At 34.2% G+C, this 19,984-nt stretch overlaps 2 protein-coding genes across 2 annotated transcripts; both read right to left on the minus strand.

Moving 5' to 3' along the window:
• Positions 1-400: 400 nt before the first annotated feature.
• LOC106130478 (uncharacterized) lies at positions 401-5,768 on the minus strand. The gene is made up of 10 exons (XM_060953677.1): positions 5,650-5,768; positions 5,182-5,362; positions 4,774-5,006; positions 4,256-4,382; positions 3,723-3,912; positions 3,034-3,163; positions 2,415-2,496; positions 2,032-2,159; positions 1,455-1,551; positions 401-522 (listed from the first exon to the last, which is right to left on the minus strand). Exons 1-10 carry the CDS (start codon positions 5,695-5,697, stop codon positions 452-454), a joined length of 1,287 nt encoding a protein of 428 aa, XP_060809660.1. The 5' UTR covers positions 5,698-5,768; the 3' UTR covers positions 401-451.
• A 674-nt stretch (positions 5,769-6,442) lies between these two features.
• LOC106130616 (Y+L amino acid transporter 2) lies at positions 6,443-16,136 on the minus strand. The gene is made up of 10 exons (XM_013329511.2): positions 15,606-16,136; positions 14,191-14,293; positions 13,106-13,221; positions 12,606-12,731; positions 12,192-12,291; positions 11,616-11,784; positions 10,657-10,857; positions 10,136-10,285; positions 9,110-9,281; positions 6,443-8,653 (listed from the first exon to the last, which is right to left on the minus strand). Exons 1-10 carry the CDS (start codon positions 15,814-15,816, stop codon positions 8,592-8,594), a joined length of 1,410 nt encoding a protein of 469 aa, XP_013184965.1. The 5' UTR covers positions 15,817-16,136; the 3' UTR covers positions 6,443-8,591.
• Positions 16,137-19,984: the final 3,848 nt, after the last annotated feature.

Consider the following 19,984-nt stretch of genomic DNA (forward strand, 5'->3'; position numbering starts at 1 on the left):
AGCCAAATAGCTGAATGTGGCAATTCATTCTTTTCAAGACTGTTTGTCTACCCCGCAAGGGGTATAGACGTGACCATATGTATGTTTATTGATTTCAGATTATGGTTGCAAGTTAGTGCAGGTTATCTCACGATGATTTCCCCCACCGATCCTTATGTACATAACTCATTAAAGAGACATTGGTAAATGGCCGTGACTGGATTTTAACCTGTGCCTCACACGCATTACTTGCGCATATTACCCGGGCACGTTAACCTTTCGACCACCGACGCTCTAAAGTATGTATGTTTGATGAACCTTTAGAAAACTTTTTTTTTAGTTTATTCCTGTGGGAAAGGAAAGATGTGATTTATCTAACGGTAAGCTGTGGGTGAAAACTAGGTTTAAATAAAAAAATAACAACAGTGAACAATATATATTTTCAACCGCGTTTAAATCTGCAAATTTCTCGCTATCCCAAATTCTGAGCTTGAATTTGGGAGTCATGAATAAACTTGTAGGCACTGGATCCATCAGATTGTCCTGAAAAAAATCTATCTTTATAATCTAATGCAAACGTTTAGTTTATATATAATAATCATGTACCACGTATGTAAACGAACTCAGAATATCTGTCTACCCTCCCAATTCTGAACTAAGAGAAAATTAATACTTTTTAATAATACAATAGAAAAAGTGGATTGCATACTATATTATAAATGTGAAAGTGTGTTTTGTTTATCCGCCTTTCACGTCAAACCATTGAACCAATATAATTTTGCATACATATAGTGGAGTATGCTACGACGCGGACGAATGCTAGTTGCACATAATATTTAAATAGTAAACTGTCTGTTTATCTGTAAGTATAAGTACATATGTTTGCTTGTACACCATAATGACCGGAACTACTGCTAAAAAAATAATCAAATTTGCAACTTTTTTGTTGTCCCTAGTCAACATAACGGATAGAATTCATTTTAGTGACTAGAAACACCCGATGTTGATATCATAATGCTCTTCCCCGCGTACGAATTAGGTCGACTTTGATAATATTTAGCTCAGAGCCAGACAAAACCCTATAATCCCCATTGACAAGCGAAGTCCCGCTGAAAACACAGTATTCAGTTATATACGCCAAGAGCATTCTGAAGAAAACGTCTAACATCTGAAAATAAACCAATTTAGAAATAACACTCTTATCACGCTGAAAAACCTCATCGTGCCTATGTGCGTGTAACCTGTTTCTGTACTCTCTCTTTTCCGTGGATGTTGTAAAAAGCGATTAGTACCTATAATACATTCATCTCATGCAGCTTTTACCATGATCTAATATGGAATTAGTTCTGCAAAGATTGCAAAGGTCACATGGGAGTTCCTTCATGTAAAAACCTGACTTACCTAATCCAGGGTTATACCTAAACACCCCAGGCTACTCTCCAAGAGGGGAAAGATGATAATTGTCGTATAGATACCTTGTCGCTCCAAATCATTCGATATATGAGAGTTTCCGATTCGTATATCCTCTGATCCTGAATCTCTCATTTCGCTGATAAAGTTGGCAGGTTGCACCTGGGTAGAGTATTTTTTTTAATATGAATCTAAATACCATATAATTAGAAATAAAAGAAATGTAATATTGTCATAAAGCTATACAAAGTGTCTCTATAAATGCACGAAGTTTCTGCACAGTTGTAAAGCTGTCAAATAAAATTAATAATATGGTGACTTATGATGGAAAGTTCCGAATTCTATACATGCTGTGAAAGATGTTAAACACAATTAAAAGAAACATTTATTAGGAGTTAAATCGGCAATATCGATACATATTATAATACTCTTTTGTTGCTGACAACTTAAATTTAGGTTAGTTATGTGGTCTAGGGGTGGTGCACTAAGAGAGAATTTACCGAAATTATCCGGGTGTTTCGTTCTACGCGGGGTAACACACGGGCGAACGCTGTTTATCATTGAATACATTAGTCAATGTTTCCAACAACAACCCTGTTTATGAATTAACATGAGTAATAAAAGAGGAAGGAATTGACAAACCTGGCCGTCGTTTCTCATAAGATCTGGTGCGACGCCGGAAGGTAAGCGATGGAAGATTCCGTTCAAATTGTAGTGCAGGTTCATATCTGGCCCGATGTTTACCTTCAGTAGTTCCTCCCACATTCCACCTGAAGTAAATATTTTTGTTAAAGGCCCAAGCACACCAATAGCAGGTCAGAAGCAGCACTGTTTGTATTATATAATACAAGAAATTTCCGCACAAACCTAAATTAACGGCATTTTTTTATTAATATGAGGGTAATTTACCTGAACCTGGTTTATCAGTCAAGGGACACACCACGCAAGGGTTATTATAATATGTATGTAAGCATATGAGGGTGTATTCTAGTTATATTATAACAGTTGGGTGATTCTATAATTACCTTTCCCCGAAGCCAGAATAGGCCGATTAGATTCCCACGGGTACTCGCCATGCGCTTGGAAGTAAATAGCATAAGTAGAAAGCTGAAAAAAACAATAATGTCAGAGAAAAAAATAAAAGGTCACAAAAAGTTCGTCTATCAACATTTTATACCTCTCGTAATAGATTAGGTTCAAGGCTTAGATCAATTTTTTAAATACAGTAGTAAGTTTTGAAAACATAAAAGTTCTTTTTTATTTGTTATTTTTATATATACGGGACAAATAACAAAGATTGAGTTAGCCTCGAAGTAAGTATGAAACTTGTGTTACGAGACACTAACTCAACGATACTATATTTTATAATAAATACTTATATGGATGTTTATCCAAGACCCAGGCCAATTATTAAAAGTTCGTATCTCACCATGCCCTGGCCCCGGCCGGGATTCGAACCCGGGACCTCCGGTGTCACAGATAAGCGCACTACCGCTACGCCACAGAGGACGCAAATGATTCTATATTCCACCCATATGTGGTTCACTTCACGATTCACCAAATCTTTTAAAATGCAAACTGCTTAACCTGGAATTCCCTCCACGCGTCTCTGGCGTAAACTACATGGCTATATATCCGACTCACCTGGGTATAATATAAAGCTAGCCAATATTTTCCACCGTGCCCCACAAAGGCAGTTTCATTGGCATCCATCAGGCCGGTTGGCAGATCTTGGTGAACCATATCTGGTGAAATTTGAAGGTTACATCCATACCTGGAATACACAAATTGACCCTCGATGTTAGAAGTAGAATGGACACTTCAATATATATGTACGTAATGTAACTTGAAATTAATGATTTGATTCAATTCTATGACATACAAATTATATTTTGTAAAGATCGATAAATTAGATCTGCCCCTTATTCACGGACATTGAAAGGCAATTTGTGTTCTCTGCTATCTCTTTCTGTCACTCCAGTTAACCTCGAAGCTAGTTCCACACCCACGAAATACACAAAAATTAATTTTAAAGTTCTATGGCACCACTGAATACAGCATTCAAAGCTTCTGAAATGTAAATCGGACGAAAATGTACTTACTATACTTAATGATATAGGAAATCGTCAGTGACTATTAATTGTGTACTACTGACATTAATTGCAATTATTGTTGAAAAACATTGCAAAGAAAAAAAGGCAAGAAAAGAGCTGAATGGAGTCTGTAAATAGAAGTGTCTAATAGTGCCATATCGCTTTTTGTCGTTGAGTTTAAATGAAAATAGTGTGGCTACCCCACATAAGAAGTGGGATAACTAGCGAAGAATTACATACCAATCCGGACACGCTTTCAAGATATCGTACGGCGCCCGATAATACTCGGCTCGGCGTACCACAGGGTTCCGGATGTTAAACTTCTCATTGGGGTCCGAAAAGTTGACATGTTTAATCTTGACGTCTCGACGCTCGCATATGTAGTCGTAATGGAACTTCGGTACGGTCTCGCCGCGTGCGCAGTAGGTCGCTATTGCGAAATTAAAATTAAACAAAATCATCGTATTGTAGGTACCATATGTACAGACCCACAAACTCAGTAAGAATATTTATAAGTAGACAAAAGACAATTTTCTAGATCAATATTAAAATACGCCACTTTTTAATTCTGCCCTTGGAGCACGTGGGTGTAAAGCCGTCTTAACTCATGTACTAACTTTATAGAAATTAGATAACCTTATCTCACGTTGAATGTTATTTAAGAAAGAATATCAATACTTTGGAAGTTTATACAATGAAAGGCTGGTAAGTAATATTATTAAGCTGATATAAGTAGAGAGCAGTATTCTTTAAAGTGAGTTCTGGTGGCTTACTTTTGTGAGTTCCATCAACAGTGTTTACGGCAGCGTATTTGTCAATGCAGTATCTGTAGCCCAGGACAGTGGGGAAGCGGAGATACGGCACTTTGCAGCTGAACCGTGCCTCTTGGTACATGGCGCCCTAGTCAATAAATAGATAAAGTTAGAACAATGCTGTTAGATATTTTATAAGGTAACACAATTTTCAAAAACTTTTTGTGTTGGAACTGGGGAGTTTTGCGAAAAGATTGCGTTAGGATATGAACTCCCGACTTCACGGCAGTCTACATGTCCGTGACATAGCAGACGAAATTCAAGGGAGCTCCTTAGGCTGGTAACATAATGTCATCCGGAAAATTAGAAGCTGTTCCGTCAACAAATGTCTGATCATAACGACTCCGAAGGGAAGTCAAAATAATGAGTACCTACTTATTATTCCAATTTCATTCAAAATGGTTCTCTTATTGAAAACGCCTCACGGGCGAATACAGAATTTCATTTGACGGTCGGGGGATAATAAATCAAACGGGTACCTTGCAAATAACGCTCCTCCTACCGGGCGGTCGAGACACCCCGCCGAAACAGTAGGTCCTGGTACCATTGATCATGATCTCAGTCGCTCCGATATGAGATATCAACGTGATCCCGTTGATGCCAGCCAACGCGAACCGCTGCAGACCAGCGCGCTTGCGAACTTCTACGTTGTTCTTCATACTCATAGTGTTCACTATCGCTTGCCAGCCGTACACGAACTCGTGCATTGGTCCTGGTTAAGAGAATTTGGGAAGTTTTATCGCATCGCAAAGAGCAACATAGAAACGAGTAAAACAATGCAAGACCCACTCCTACACTCCCCACGGAAACAATAACTGTTAGTTCTAGACGATATTTCTTTCTTTGATAGTCTTCTTCTCTCCAAAAGAATGATTGAAATTACGAACCAATTCCGAAGCTGTCTCCATCGAGGAAGTTGAAGTTCTCGCCGTAGGAGTCTGGCATCAGGCCGGCTATCACTGTACTCATTTGAATAGCTTCATCTGGAGAATAAGGCAGGATCTCATCTTTGGGCGTCGTAAACTCGTGGGCCGATTGGTTGTTGTAGTGAGAGCGTCCATGGCATTGCTATCATTGAAAAATAATAATTTTAGATTTTAATGATAACCCCTTAAAATTCTATCATTCATAACATTTCAATTACTCTGTATGCACACTTATATTAGGGGTACGAAAATGGTTATTTGAAAATTCTGATGGGTGAGCGCGAATTTATTTATGGTGACATCATATTGATCCGTAGGGAACCATCCGCCATATTGAATACACAGCGCGTTTAAAAAGAATATTTCATATGCCTAACTGAAAACCTGCTCTCAAAATTACTAAAGATAAAAATTACTTATAATACTTACAGGAAAGAAGCTTATTACCACTACAGCAACACCTGTGACGGCCCACATGACGGCCAACCGGCGAATGTCTTTGGCTTGTTAGTCAAATCACCAATAAAACTAAATTGGCACATAAAAATTACTTGTTAGTTAGAGCACTAATAACTTATCGATAAAAAGTTTCACTGGAGTCGTTGCTCGACAAATTGCGACATTGGAAAACACGAGCAACTCTATTTTTCAATCGATGTAATAAATACACAACTCTTAATAATCTAAGTAACTTTAAGGACACCGCACTGCAAACTTCATGTCTTAAATATAGAACATAGCACAGTTTGTGTTTTTCTTGAGAACGTCTAACGAAGGAGGCAATCTAATCAAAATCAGATTAGAGGCTAGAAGAAATTGCTCGAACAAGCTAAAACCCACCCAGGGTTATGGAAATATAGATACTCCTTCATTGTGGAAAGCAATAAAATAATTCCTGAAACAACAAGAACAGGTTTTAACTTATTCCCGTTGGCCAAACCCTGATAGCTAGGCTCTTATAGATCATTGTGGAAAAGAACTTTAAATTATTATTCCTTCTTTCTGAGTGGAAATATATCTTTTTGTAAAGTACGGTACGGTACACAAGAAACTTTAATGACAAACCTTAATGCTTACGAATCTTAAGTTTTGTGAGTTGTATTGGATGAGATATTGATTAATAAGTAGTGTTATTTCTCAATTACGCTTAATTATAATGTTGATTATTTGTGTAAATTGAAACAGTAAGGATGTCTTTAAATAAAACTATTCATAGCCTCACCACATAATTTAATATATGTTAAACTTTAAAACAAACTAACACCACAACAAGATATTATGTCATCCATTTTTTACACTATTTTAATCTGTTTCCACACGTTTAGCAGCTATACATTAACTAACTTTCACTAAAATCACATTATCCACTTTTAAAATTGCATAACTTACGAAAAAAGATGAAGAAATAATCCTTTTCTTACTATATGGTTTTATACCGCAGATACAGGCTTTATATTTAATGAAAAAAATAAAGGATCGAACTAGTAACTTCTCCTGTCACATGAAAAACCATCACAGCTTTATCAGGAAAAAAATTACAGCTAAATAAGTGACATATGAACTGAGACATAATTATCGATAATCTTGGTGTCTGAAAGTATGATAGCACCGGAGTTACACAATCAAAACAAACATACGTGAACAAGTTAACACTTCAGGTCAGCGTTGATAAATATAAATAGGTGTATTAAAACAAATAACTAAAACTAGGTCGATCAGTAAACATTATACACTGAAATACTAAAAAAGGCAGTCGAAAATGAGTTTGTTAAGCACGCCGTTTTGTGTTTTTATTTGAGATTCCTAAAAATTTTTAAATAATGAGAAACAACGGCGAAGCTATCCCATTGGGGATATAGTCCAATCCACACGAGGATATATAACTAAAATTTTCTGGTAAACTACTAAAATAGTTAACGGTAAAACGGATGACGTATTCAAAACATTATTACTTATAAAATACTACAAAAATACACAATATAAAACACACACAGAAAGCCTTATGACTAAATATGTTTGTGAAAACATATGTGCGAGTCCCTTATTAGGTAATATAATGAAACCGCCTATGAGTAACAATTTCAAAAATCACACTTATGTATATGCTCCTAAAGTAAAGTACAGTCAAGTGAAAAAGTAGTCCAGGGACTTTTCCATAAACGTGTACGTAACGTAGGTTTTTCCACCCGACTTTACATAAAAATGGTAATTATATAAATTGTTCTTCAATTAAACCTATAAATTCTTGGGTTATTGCGACTAGAAAATAAGAGAGCATTTTAAATCATTCTTTATTTTTCTCTGGCCTATATACAAATTTTATCAAATAAATAAATTAAACAATAGTATAATATACGCTTACTGTAAGCTCTGGACATCAATTTGGGTCCAACGTTAAAAAAAAACAATTAAAAATATTTTCTTGTTTAAATAAAAAATGGAAAAAGATACCATATAAAAAAGATAAATAAAACATTTAAAGTTGAAAATATCCTTATCAATAATGCAACCGATGATAAAGAAAAATAAAACAGTAATTGTACATTAATCAGTTCATGTAGAGATTATAAAGTTATTCTTAATAGCTTAGCAAAAATTTACAATACATGTTAAGGCACCAAGCTTGTTTAGAAAGACCTTCTTATCATTACTTTAAAAAAATGAGAAACCCTATTAAATATCTACCATAGTATACCGAAAAATACTAAATAATACTTGTCAAGATTCGAGATGGTTTGTAGGTTTATTTCAAGTAAGTCTTATGCCTTTACTAATTCTTTGCAAATATAAGAAACGCGAAAATAAGTATCTCTTTTGGTTTACCTTTACGCTTATGGGGAGCGAGACGGCAGTTTTTAAATTAACATTATAAAATTAATGTTTTGTAATATTGGTTTTAACATATTTTTATTTCTTTTTAACACAGAATTAAATGTTTATTATTTTAATGAGAATGCATACCATGAACGAACGGTATGATATGGTAGAGACAATGATATTTAGATAAATATCAAACCGGAAATTCCTATTCAACAAAATATACAAAACATTAACAACTACTACATTATTATTAATCAGTATCAAAGAGTATCAAAAGTGAACCTATAAACAAAATTGTGTTTCAAGAAGTTTTTCACTGTATATCGTAACTAGTTTTAGGTTTAGTGAATGAACACTAAAACCCTCTACAACCCACTAAAGAGTCCGCAAAAAGGTCCATGGTTACCTTATAGGGAATAAGAATCGTGATGCAACTGATATTAAATAAACAACATTTCAATTACTTATCTATAGCTAAATGCTATGAATGGGAAGCTTTGCTAGTCTGGCACTGAGTTTCCGTGTACAAAATATAGTTTTACTAACATTTATTAGGATTCCTTGTCTTCCACAGCAGTTAAAAACAGCTTTTGACACCCGTGTGTGAATTTCACTGTAAAGATTAAAAATAATTATCAAACATAAATAAAAAAGGAAATAATAAAATGAAATAGATTGAATTTTCTTGTCTTTTAAGATGAACTCAATAAAAATCAGTCTAATCGTTAAGAAGGTTGTTTTTATTTTAATACTGTTGTGTGTGTGAAATCACAATCTACAATAACACTGTATGTTATTGTTTCATTGCTATTGTGATTGAAAAACACAATGAACAATTCGTGCATTCGTCCAAATTGGATAAACAAGAGAAAAAAGTAGTTCCTCCCATGACCAATTTAAACACTGTTCTGTTTTTCAAAAAGAGTTAGCCTGACATCGAAAAATAAAAATTCTTCTTACGAGTATATTCAAAAGCAAGCTCTTGTCGATGGAGTTTAGTGCGACGAGCTTCCCCGATTCATAAAATCAATTAAATCAGTAAAAATAGCAATTCACTTTAAGGTCTCACCTGAATAGTTCCTGACGCACTCCGGCGTAGTCTTGACGAACAGATAATAGAATGGGACCCCAGCGAGAGTCATCAGGGCCCCAGCTATGACGGCCACGGGTTCGCTCACTATGGGAACCACTAAGAGAACCGAGCACACTGCTACGAACACTATTGGCATCCATAATTGGACCTGTGTAAAAAGAAAAATCTCATGTGACGTCGCGCAGGTGCCGTTGGGTAGATGATACCCCTTATTTAAATCAAACCTATTAAAAAGCTTCAGTTATATATTGCTAAATTAAGCTTATTTCGTAATTTACTTATCAAAAAAGAGATGTTAAAAATAAGGCCACGAATAACATTTATACGAATAACATTAGACATTTAGCTTTATTAAAGCTTAATGTATTTGACATAATCGTTTGGTGCCAGCATATCGGCCTCTACGACCGTTTTACTTGTAAATGCAAGATTGTATACTCGAGCTAGCCGGAACAATCCAGAACCGACGGTACGCGTGTAATATACAGCTATATTCTGCTCTTACTCATATAATTATCTATCATTGTCATTCTCTTTCAACTAGCTTGCAGGGTTCTTCAAATATACATCAGGATTCCATGCGTCGTAACCATATACATAAATAATATATTAGACAAAGTTAGTGCCGTGTTAGTTAGCCTTAAGATACGAAGATATGTATCAGTAATAATCCAGTCAGGTGAAGACCGAAATGATCTTTTCTGTTTGGACTATGGGTTTTTAGTATTAGGGTTTAATAGTGCCGTGTGGCACCAATACAAAAAAGAATAGGACCACTCCATCTCTTTCCCATGAATGTCGTACAAGGCAACTAAGGGACAGGCTAACAAACTTGAGATTCTTTTTTTAGGCAATGGGCTAGCAACCTGTCATTATTCAAATCTCAATTCTATCATTAAGCCAAATAGCGGAACGTGGCCTATCAGTCTTTTCAAGACTGTCGGCTCTGTCTACCCCGCAAGGGATATAGACGTGATTATATGTATGTATGTACAAAGTTACCTTGATAGGTCTCTTCAGTTCGGGTTTCTTGTATCGCAGCCATAGTACTGCGCTACAGCTGAGTGTGGTGAACAATGACTCCACGACCGTACAGTAGGTGATGAGAGAGGTCAGGTTGTCCGGTATCAGCATTATCATAGACATCAGCATCTGAATTTTTTATTTTTAATAATTCAACTTATACATACTCGTAGAATTCGATTTATAGAAGACTATATAAATGGTAAGTAAAGTCTGATTAGATGTCGCAAGTCAAGACTGATAGACACTGATGGACCCCATAAAATGTTTATATAGAATCTGGAGGTTATAATAATATATATAAACAGATATAAAAATTTTCGTTTTCCATTACGATTTTTTTTTCATAAGAAATATGTCAAACTAATGCTCAGTCAAAAATTTAGGAGGTCAGACAGAGCCCTGATAAGGAACTTTAGGATAGCAAAAGACTGCAACAATAAACTTGATGTCTAACGAAATTCCAATTGCATATTTGCATAAAGAATTATAAAACTTACATGAAACGTCAAAGCGGGTAGCGGAGACATGCATTTGAAATTGATATGCGCCAATAATTCCGGCATATGACCGTTTCGAGCCCCGGCGAAGCACATTCGGGAGGCGGCCATTATATGCACGGACAGGCCACCTACCACGGCTATGGCGACTAGAGCGGGCATTATATATCTTATCCAGCTTAAAGCCATCCCTGCGAAATCCTGTAAATGGGAAATAAAATAACAATTCTCTGTTAGAAAGGTTAACTGGCAGACTATTTATGCTTTACTATTAAAGTGCTGAATAAAGTTGTAAAAAGAACATCATCCACTAACAAAATTCGGCTCTATTACCGCGACATAAGAGTTCCATGCAGGATAACTTGATATGCGGTTGATTGTACATTTAAATAATCACAGTTTCTAGTTCGCCACGTAGTTATATTGAGACTTGTGTGTAAAAACCCATAGTACATACATACATACATATGGTCACGTCTATATCCCTTGCGGGGTAGACAGAGCCAATAGTCTTGAAAAGACTAAATGGCCACGTTCAGCTATTTGGCTTAATGATAGAATTGAGATTCAAATAGTGACAGGTTGCTAGCCCATCGCCTAAAAAAGAATCCCAAGTTTGTAAGCCTATCCCTTAGTCGCCTTTTACGACATCCATGGGTAAGAGATGGAGTGGTCCTATTCTTTTTTGTATTGGTGCCACACGGCACTATTAAACCCTAATACTAAAAACCCATAGTCCAAACAGAAAAGATCATTTCGGTCTTCACCTGACTGGATTATTACTGATACATATCTTCGTATCTTAAGGCTAGCTTTCTAGTATATATGTGTGTAATAACTCTATTAAAAGATCGGTTCAGTGTTTTAACTGTGAGGAGGTAACAAACAATAATAACAAATTGACTTTTATATTAACAACATTAAATGGATGTTGGATGCCAAATAAGACCCATACTTACAACAGCGATAGCTTCCGTTGCCAGAACGCCAACTGGTCCTAATACGGCCAGATAGGCCATGTTTGCCAACAGATAGATACCAGTGACCATCGGCAAAGACAAGTATATCGCACGAGGGAGATTCACGAACGGATCCTTCAATTCTTCCGTCATAAAATTTAAGTAACTCCTACAAAATATTAAAATTTTGTTGGGATAAGTCTTTTGTACAAACATACATACATATAGTCACGTCTTTATCCCTTGCGGGGTAGACAGAGCCAAGCTTTTTAGTTTACAAACAAAAGTAATCATCAATTATAAATTTCAAAGCCTGAGAAGTTTTGCTTGACAATATAAACTTCAATTCATATAACAAAAATAAAGAGCGGTTACTATTGCACGAGTATACATTATGCAAGAGTAACCACCTCTTTTCCTGTCTATATTAATTTTTATCTTATATTTCTCTCTTCTTTCTTTTTCAAGTTATTTGTCCACAAGAAGGACGAAGCCGACTCACATCTTAGTATTACTCTCATAAGTTTTCAAATGTTATATTGTACACTCTTGAACACACTAAATAAAGAACTTTACCAGCCAGAGTAAGAGAAGATTCCAGAGTAGAACGCGACAGACCAGTCACTGACAGATGTTTTGGTACCCGCCCACCCGTCCTCAAAGTGCTCCACACCACCTGATACACCAACAAAACATTAATTCATTCATTTATTAAATATTACCTTCATAATTAAACTTTATTTCATTATAAAATATATTTTTTCAAGTAACAAAAAAGATAACTTAATTAAAAAATTAACAAATTGCACAGCAGTGGATAGATGTAATCTTTGCCTATCATTCAGGGAAACAGGCATTTAATTATGTATGAATGTGTTTCAATGTTCACCACATTCCTTACTACTAAAACTTAGTTAATCCACTAGAGCTTCCTAGTGCAAAACAAACTGAAAACTATGAAATAAACCAAAAAATTAATTATTTTCTCACCTTGCGCCATCCAAACAATCCCGCCTCCTATTATAATAACTAGAGCCGAGATCTTTGTGAACATGAAAACATTTTGGACTCGTGTTGTGAATTTTATATCATACGCATTTAAAAAACTAAGAAAACCTGAAAGCAGACATTCGAGTATAACAAAATGTGTAACAAAGTAAAACCTTCTTAAATATTTCAGAAGCTAATAGTAAACTTTTCAGGTTGAATCTTCACCGAGATTCTGGAGAGGAGTCTGGGTGCGTCTTTGACTGTGCATTCTGGATTGGGTGAATCAGGTTTTTATATGAAGCGATTCCCATATGATTTCCCCAACCTTTGCAGAGGAACCTAACCCATATTGGATCTTGTTCACATCCAGTTGTGTGAATGTACAGGTTTACACATAATGTTTTCCTTCGCTGTAAGAGAATTGGTTAGCACTCAAACTACGGTAGGTATATAGTTTATGAATCATGCTTATTTTTATATTTATAAGGAAACATACTCACTTATAGTAACTGCAGCTATTAGTTTCCGGCATATAGGGTCTATGGCACAATTTGGAAAAATTGGCTGGAGTATATTGTTGGCAAAAGTCAGTGCCATGATTGCATTGGTACTTGGTCTGAAAAATACGCCTCAATGAATTTAAGAGGTAACTTATAAGAATACACACATATAATCATGTCTCTATCTTTTATGGTTTATTCGTCTTTCCCCTGCTTGACTTTTACGATCTGCATGGGTTGTTATTGCATTAATTGACTATGATTTCACCCCATATTTATCTACTAGAACATCAGCAGGAAGGATTGTGTAATTCAATTGAAACCACACAGCCTAGATTTGTTAGCATACAAATCTAGGCTGTGTGGTTTCAATATTAAATGCAAAAATATAAAATACTTGTATTGTATAGTGTGCTAAGTATATGACAAAGACAGCTGTTAATATACTACTACATATACTAACAAATATATATTTTATTATTGTGACTGTTTTAGGACTATGGCACAAAGCTTGTTTATAGTATCATTGACATAAATATAAAAATTCCATTGTTGAAAAATTCCTTTTCATAAAATGTGATATATTTTATTCAGCAGTATAGTGGAATTCAGATTTTAGAAGAATATTTTATAAACAGTATAAAAATCAAGTAAAATATACAGCTTTCTCTTTTATTTTTTGATATGACTTATTTTATCATAGCAACTCCGGTTCTTGTGTTTAAATTAGGGCTACCAATTGTGATATAGATAAGGTTTGCAAGATGCTGGTAATAGGTCATCGCTATGCATGCATTCTCAAGATGGGCATGGAATATCCTGAAGAACAATTGATAAAAAAATAATTAATCTTTTGCACTTTACTTTCTGTTAGTCCATTAACACTGTCAGAGTTTTTAACCTAAATGTCCTACATGTATAAAGTACAAAGATCATACACATGAAGTCCTTGGTTCATGGAAACTATTAAATTTTTATGTAATACTTATAAGCTTTACTTTATTTTCCCTAAAAGAAGAAATAACAATTCAAAAACAACATTAAGTATGAACATATTATATACAGAATGTCTCTTTTTTACTTACACGAAAACTAAGTTGGCATCCCAAAGGTAAAGAAAAGCGGGTAATGGTCCATATGCTTCGTTAATATAGTGGTAGTCACCGCCACTTTGGGCCAAAGCAGTTCCTGAAAGATGTTTTTATTAATCTTCTAACTTTAACAAGAACAAATTTAATTTAAAAAGAAAAATTCACACACCTAGGTAGGGTAATTGTGTTGGTTTGGCGTCCAGTTCTACTTTTCGTCCATTTAACTTCTACACGCCTATAAAAGGAATATAAACCCACCTATGCGCGCAAGTTGCAACTTGTCATGATCCTGCATACATAAGCAACAGTTAATCCAATTTGACAAGTGAAAACTTCGAAAAAATTAAACTCAGGGACGGCGGCGTGTTCGTGTTTTATAGACGTCATTGCCGATACAAAAAAATAGAAAAATAGCTTATGCAGGAACACTCCGTGGTGAATTTTATGACTATTTCACTTAGATTGGGTAATATTTTGGCATGTGGGGATATTTAAGAGTATAACTAACATTATTTTTAGGTTATTTTACAATGTTTTTATAGTTATCTTAGTAAAAGTTTGTGGACGAATACTGACATGCCTATTTTACCAATTATTTGGTTTCCGTCCACGCAGACGAAAACTAAAACAGCAAGCTAAATATTTGAAATGCTCATTTTACTTTATGAGACCTATAAAAAAATATGTGTTTTCTACAGATATGGACTTTATTGATTATTTGATAAGATATTTAGTTACCGTCCAATAATTTCGCAGTTTTGCGTGTTTAAAAAAATGTTTTTATGTCATGGACGAAAACTAAACAGCAATTTTTTTGTATTAGTTTACGTCCATAATAGTGTGGAATCTACTTCTAACACTTTTTCTTGTTAATTCGTACAGGTTTTTCTAGTAGGTACTAAACTATGAAATTAATTGTTATAGATGGATTTGGGGAAATAAAAAAAGCAGGAAATCTACTGCTGAAGAATAAATATTTTTGTTGATTGAATAAAAGATTATGAAAACAGTTTTTATTTAACATTGCATTTTTAATCTTTTTTACATACTGGGCGGAAACTAGATCACATCAGGGCGAAAACCAAATTTTTTGGACGAAAACTACTGAAATCTGCCTTTTAACATTTAATGATTTATATAAAAAACAAAGTAGATATAATTTAAAGCATCTTAATTTTAATCAAAAATAGACTATATGAGTTATATAAACAAATATGAGCTATTTTAATTAGGATACTTTATCATATTATTTTTACATCTGAAAGCTAGCAACTCCGCTAATTGGACGAAAACCAGCGCAATCACCCTACCTTCCAAATTTTAAAGTTACCTAGGTTTTCACATAATAACATGATTATATTACTACTACAGCCCCATAAAAAAGAATAAATTTTGAAATTTTCACTTACCTAACTCTGCATAGGATAAAGCTCCAAGAGTGGCCAGGACTCCACATGCTGCCCAGACGGACAGAGCACCCCAAACTGATCCAGTCTTAAGCAGGACTTCCTTGGGTGATATAAAAATACCACTACCAAATATAATCCCCAATATAATCGCGACTCCTTCCAACAAACCAAGTTGCTTGCGCATTTTCACCTTTTCTTCGACTTCAACCATTCTTGTGGTTTAGTCGCCCTCGCTCTGATACAATGGCAGAATATAGGTACAAGATCCTTATTTAGTTTTTCTACGTGTTTGCTACAAATAGCCGTAGATATGCTAACCTATAAAGATCCTCAATGTTAATTGACCTTTCACATTTCTATTAGCTAAATGAACATAGTTGGCCTTGTTGTAATTAAAAAACTAATTCGACTCGGACAAACTGACGACTACGTCTTAAGGATTATGAACTGATATTAAATTAAATAAATTACTAGATAATTAAATTTAATAACAAAACCTATCAAATTAAAATCTCCATGTGAAAAAGAAAGAACAAGTTTGACTGACAGTGGCAATTGATGACAACGACATTATGACATTTGTTTATTTGTTATTTTCCATCGTATTTGTTGCCATAGACTAGGTATGTAGAAAGATCTACGGGTATCATTTAAGCTATCACCAATTTAATTAGTTTTGTGTTTCTTAAATAATAGGGTTTGTCCTCAACATAGTAGATCTGTCACCAAAATGTAGTCACCAAACAATGCAAAATCAGTTCCACAATAAATCACCTAAAATTCTGAGATATAAGGTCTAGTACCAAATAAATGTTTTTGTATGTATTATAATAGGTGTGTCCTAATAAGTATTTAAGCAAACTAATTTAAAGAGATCACCAATAAATCATATTATGTTACTAGAAAATTGCATTAAGTTCAAATAAAAAATTAGGGTTGTCATCATCGTTTCAACCAAAAGATTCTGCTACTTAACTAGACTCCCAAGGTTCTAAATTTCCACTGGTAGTATAAATTATATTTAAATAAATTTTTTAGCAGAGTAGTAAATAAAACAATTAAAGTTAAAATAATCAATATTTATTGTTGAAAATAATTACCACTGAACAATCAGCGCTGGTTTAAAATAGCTGGCTTATGGCTAGCAGAATAGTAGATAAAACACTTAATTAAAGTTAAAATAATCAATAGTTAACTACTACCCATCGTTGAGGCCGGATTGGTCAATTTTTAAAGCGCGCCAATTTGTCTCCGCCCCTTTGATAATTTTTTCATTAAAATTATAAATTGATGTATTAAATTGGTAACGAATACTATTAATTTAATATCTGAACGAAATAAAATGTTACTACTGTATTGGTGACAAAATATCAAATAAAAAGGAGTCGCAGTCAGGGATCGATAATCGATTTATTTGGTGACAGATCTACCATTCTGAGCACAGAGCTATTATTTAAGTAACAAAACTATTATTATAAGAACGAAGTTTATATTCATGTGATTCAATATAATTTTATTGGTTATCGATCTCTTATTTTACACATATATTAACATTAATTTGATAATTCATACCTGGGAACAATTTTTGTTTATCTGAGAACGAAAATATTTCGTGGCGATAGATCTATTTATTAGGTGATACAACTTGATGACAAATATAAATTTTGGTGATAGAAAATATAGTTCCCAAGATCTACTCATGTGGCTGCGTGCGACTACGACGCGAGACCGTAACGAAATTCTTCGCTGGCTCCAAGGCAACCGCCTATCGTTGGTAGCCATTGCAGTATTGCATAGTAAGAAGATTGGTTGCTTCGGTCCACTTTGACTGCCAGCAAGGGATTATGTTCCCTCTCTGGATTTTAATAATAATAATATTAACAGCACAGAGTACTGTAAACTTAAATCCCAATGTAACTTACATTGGGATTCAAGTTTACAGTACTCTGATTTTCTGCAGCGCTAAAAACATTTTCTTCCAACAAAGACGAAGATAATACTTGCCAAGCACTTCTACTACTATCTTATCATATAGATACATAGGTTCATCTAGGCACCCACATATGTATGTACTTACCTACCTATATGTTTTGTAAAAAATGTTTATTAAATATTCGTTAGTATTTGTTCTCTTATCTCGTCCGAGCGGGCAAAACAAGTGAGGTCTAGCAATCAATTGGGGTGAAAATACATTTTTTGTAACGCGAAATTCTCGTGAAATAAGTATGTTTTTTATAATTTGGCTCGCAAAGCCTTATTCGATATTGTATTTTTTTTTAAATTAAACAATTTTGGTAGCTATAGGTTTGAAACTCGCGAGCTAAAGGACTCACGCGCCCTAACTTGGTAAACCCAAGACTGTCGTTTGGTGCTCTATGAAGTATGAACTGATTATGATGTAAATTAATAATTTATTTAGTTACTTAAATTAATACAACAAAAAACACGTACATCTAGTAGAATTTAAAAAAAAAATACGATGATTGATTTTAGAACATCCTTTGTTACGCTATCATTATATGTAGGTATAGGTTAGTATGAAATTGTTAAAAATAATTGGGCAACCATAAAAATAAAATCTGTGACCAATTTATGAGCAATTGTTACATAGTTGAAAGTTATTTCACTGGTTAAACTGGTATAACTTCGTGAACACTACATTTGGCCACCATGCAATATTATTTAATTGCCTTTTATATTTTACTTTTTAATTTAAAAAATGCCTTTTGTAAATTGGCCTCATTGGTAGGTATATTTCCATATTTATTTTATTATATAATTTTAATAAATTTTGATAAAACCTATGACATAGTTAGCCATCACGAGTAGCGAGATTATTAATAAAACTCATCATTTTGTGGAGCGAATAATTTATTCTCTTTTTTGTAGCACCCGGTTTTGGTAGCTCGCTCTTCACTTGACTGGATGCCTAGCAGAGTCAATTCATTATATTCTGATGTTGGGGCGTGGAGTGGAAAATTTGTAAGACATCTTTATTTTTTATTTTAACTAAAGTAGGAACCAACTTCAATAAAATTATAACAAACTTATTTTTAACGATGATGATGCATTTGAGTGTATGGTATGAAAGTAAATGTGAGTAAGGCTAAAACTTGGAATTCGTCAATCAGGCGATAGGTTGGCAACCTGTCATTATTAAAATCTCAATTCCATTATTAAGCCATACTGTTGAACGTGGTTTTCAGTCTTTGCGAGACTGTTAGCTCTATCTACCCCGTAAGGGATAAAATCCAAATTTCGGATGTTTAAAAAAAAGAGATGTTAGCTTAGTTAGGTAGAGATGTACCTACCAGTAATCGCCGAATATGCATGAAAAGAGTAATGAGTGTGTGAAGAAATCGAGAGAGATCTGTAAGGATCGTGGCAAGTGGAAATCTCACTGCCTACCCCAATCGGAACCAGGCTTGATGGTATGTATGTAGGTAATTTGCACGAATACTTGCTCAATTTCAGAGACCTGTAATGGATGAAATAGAATCCGACGAAGCCCTAAGATTTTATCAATTTTTGAACTATTTAGACGGTGGCAGTTTCGGAACTGGTAAGTATCAGTTGGTATCCTATGTTACAATATAAGATGAGATTAAGTTATATATTTACCAAATTTACGAAATATTTGTTCCAGGACCTATTAATGAATTTGTGTCAGCAATGAATAGACTTTCTAATCATATGAAACAGGAAAACAGCAAAGAAACACAAGCTAGAGGCATGCGTGAGCTAGAAGCTATAAATGGAGAGAAAGGTAATTTTACTTATAATATAAAGTAAGTATACCTATGCATGCATTTTCGCTATACGTAAGTAGTTATATTAACCACAATGTAAAATCAAAAATCAACCTTTTGATAAGCCTTTTCTTTTCTATTTTTTTTTATATTAAATCCCTTATACTTAATGAAATATAAAATACATAATTATAGCTACCCATTATGTGCATATTTTTTTCCAGGCAATAGTATTAAAACTGTTTTGGAAATAAGCACTGTAGTGATGAGAAAAAAGCGAAAATATTTTTGCACTGGTGAAATAAAGGAACCAATCATAAATAATAAAATAATGTGCAAGGTATGAAATTATCAACTAAGATTTTATATATTTGTACTCAAGTATATGGACATGGTTCTACTGATTTCGTTAAAATTTTAAACCTTTCACCGAAACCCGGGGAAAATCCCACATCATTTAGTAAGCTAAGTATCTTAGGTTTCAATAAATTCAGTGCTTACGAAATACCTAAAAGTCCCTGTAGGTACCTTATTTAGTACTCCATTACTAGACCATGCATTTGCTCATTTTCGTAAATGATGAAAATAACAAAATCTCTTCTATTTATTTTCCATTTCATCGCTCAAAAT

This window comes from Amyelois transitella, chromosome Z (assembly GCF_032362555.1).
Source record: "Amyelois transitella isolate CPQ chromosome Z, ilAmyTran1.1, whole genome shotgun sequence".
Lineage (NCBI taxonomy): Eukaryota > Metazoa > Arthropoda > Insecta > Lepidoptera > Pyralidae > Amyelois > Amyelois transitella.

Excerpts from the sequence above, each read along its gene's own strand:
- LOC106130478 (XM_060953677.1), bottom strand. The coding sequence starts at position 5,697 with ATGTGGGCCGTCACAGGTGTTGCTGTAGTGGTAATAAGCTTCTTTCCT. Across the intron at positions 5,007-5,181 it reads TGGAGACAGCTTCGGAATTG|GACCAATGCACGAGTTCGTG; the intron begins GTTCGTAATTTC and ends TCTCTTAACCAG. Across the intron at positions 2,497-3,033 it reads TAGCTTTATATTATACCCAG|CTTTCTACTTATGCTATTTA; the intron begins GTGAGTCGGATA and ends TGTTTTTTTCAG.
- LOC106130616 (XM_013329511.2), bottom strand. The coding sequence starts at position 15,816 with ATGGTTGAAGTCGAAGAAAAGGTGAAAATGCGCAAGCAACTTGGTTTG. Across the intron at positions 12,292-12,605 it reads GATTGTTTGGATGGCGCAAG|GTGGTGTGGAGCACTTTGAG; the intron begins GTGAGAAAATAA and ends TTGGTGTATCAG. Across the intron at positions 10,858-11,615 it reads CAACGGAAGCTATCGCTGTT|GATTTCGCAGGGATGGCTTT; the intron begins GTAAGTATGGGT and ends TCCCATTTACAG.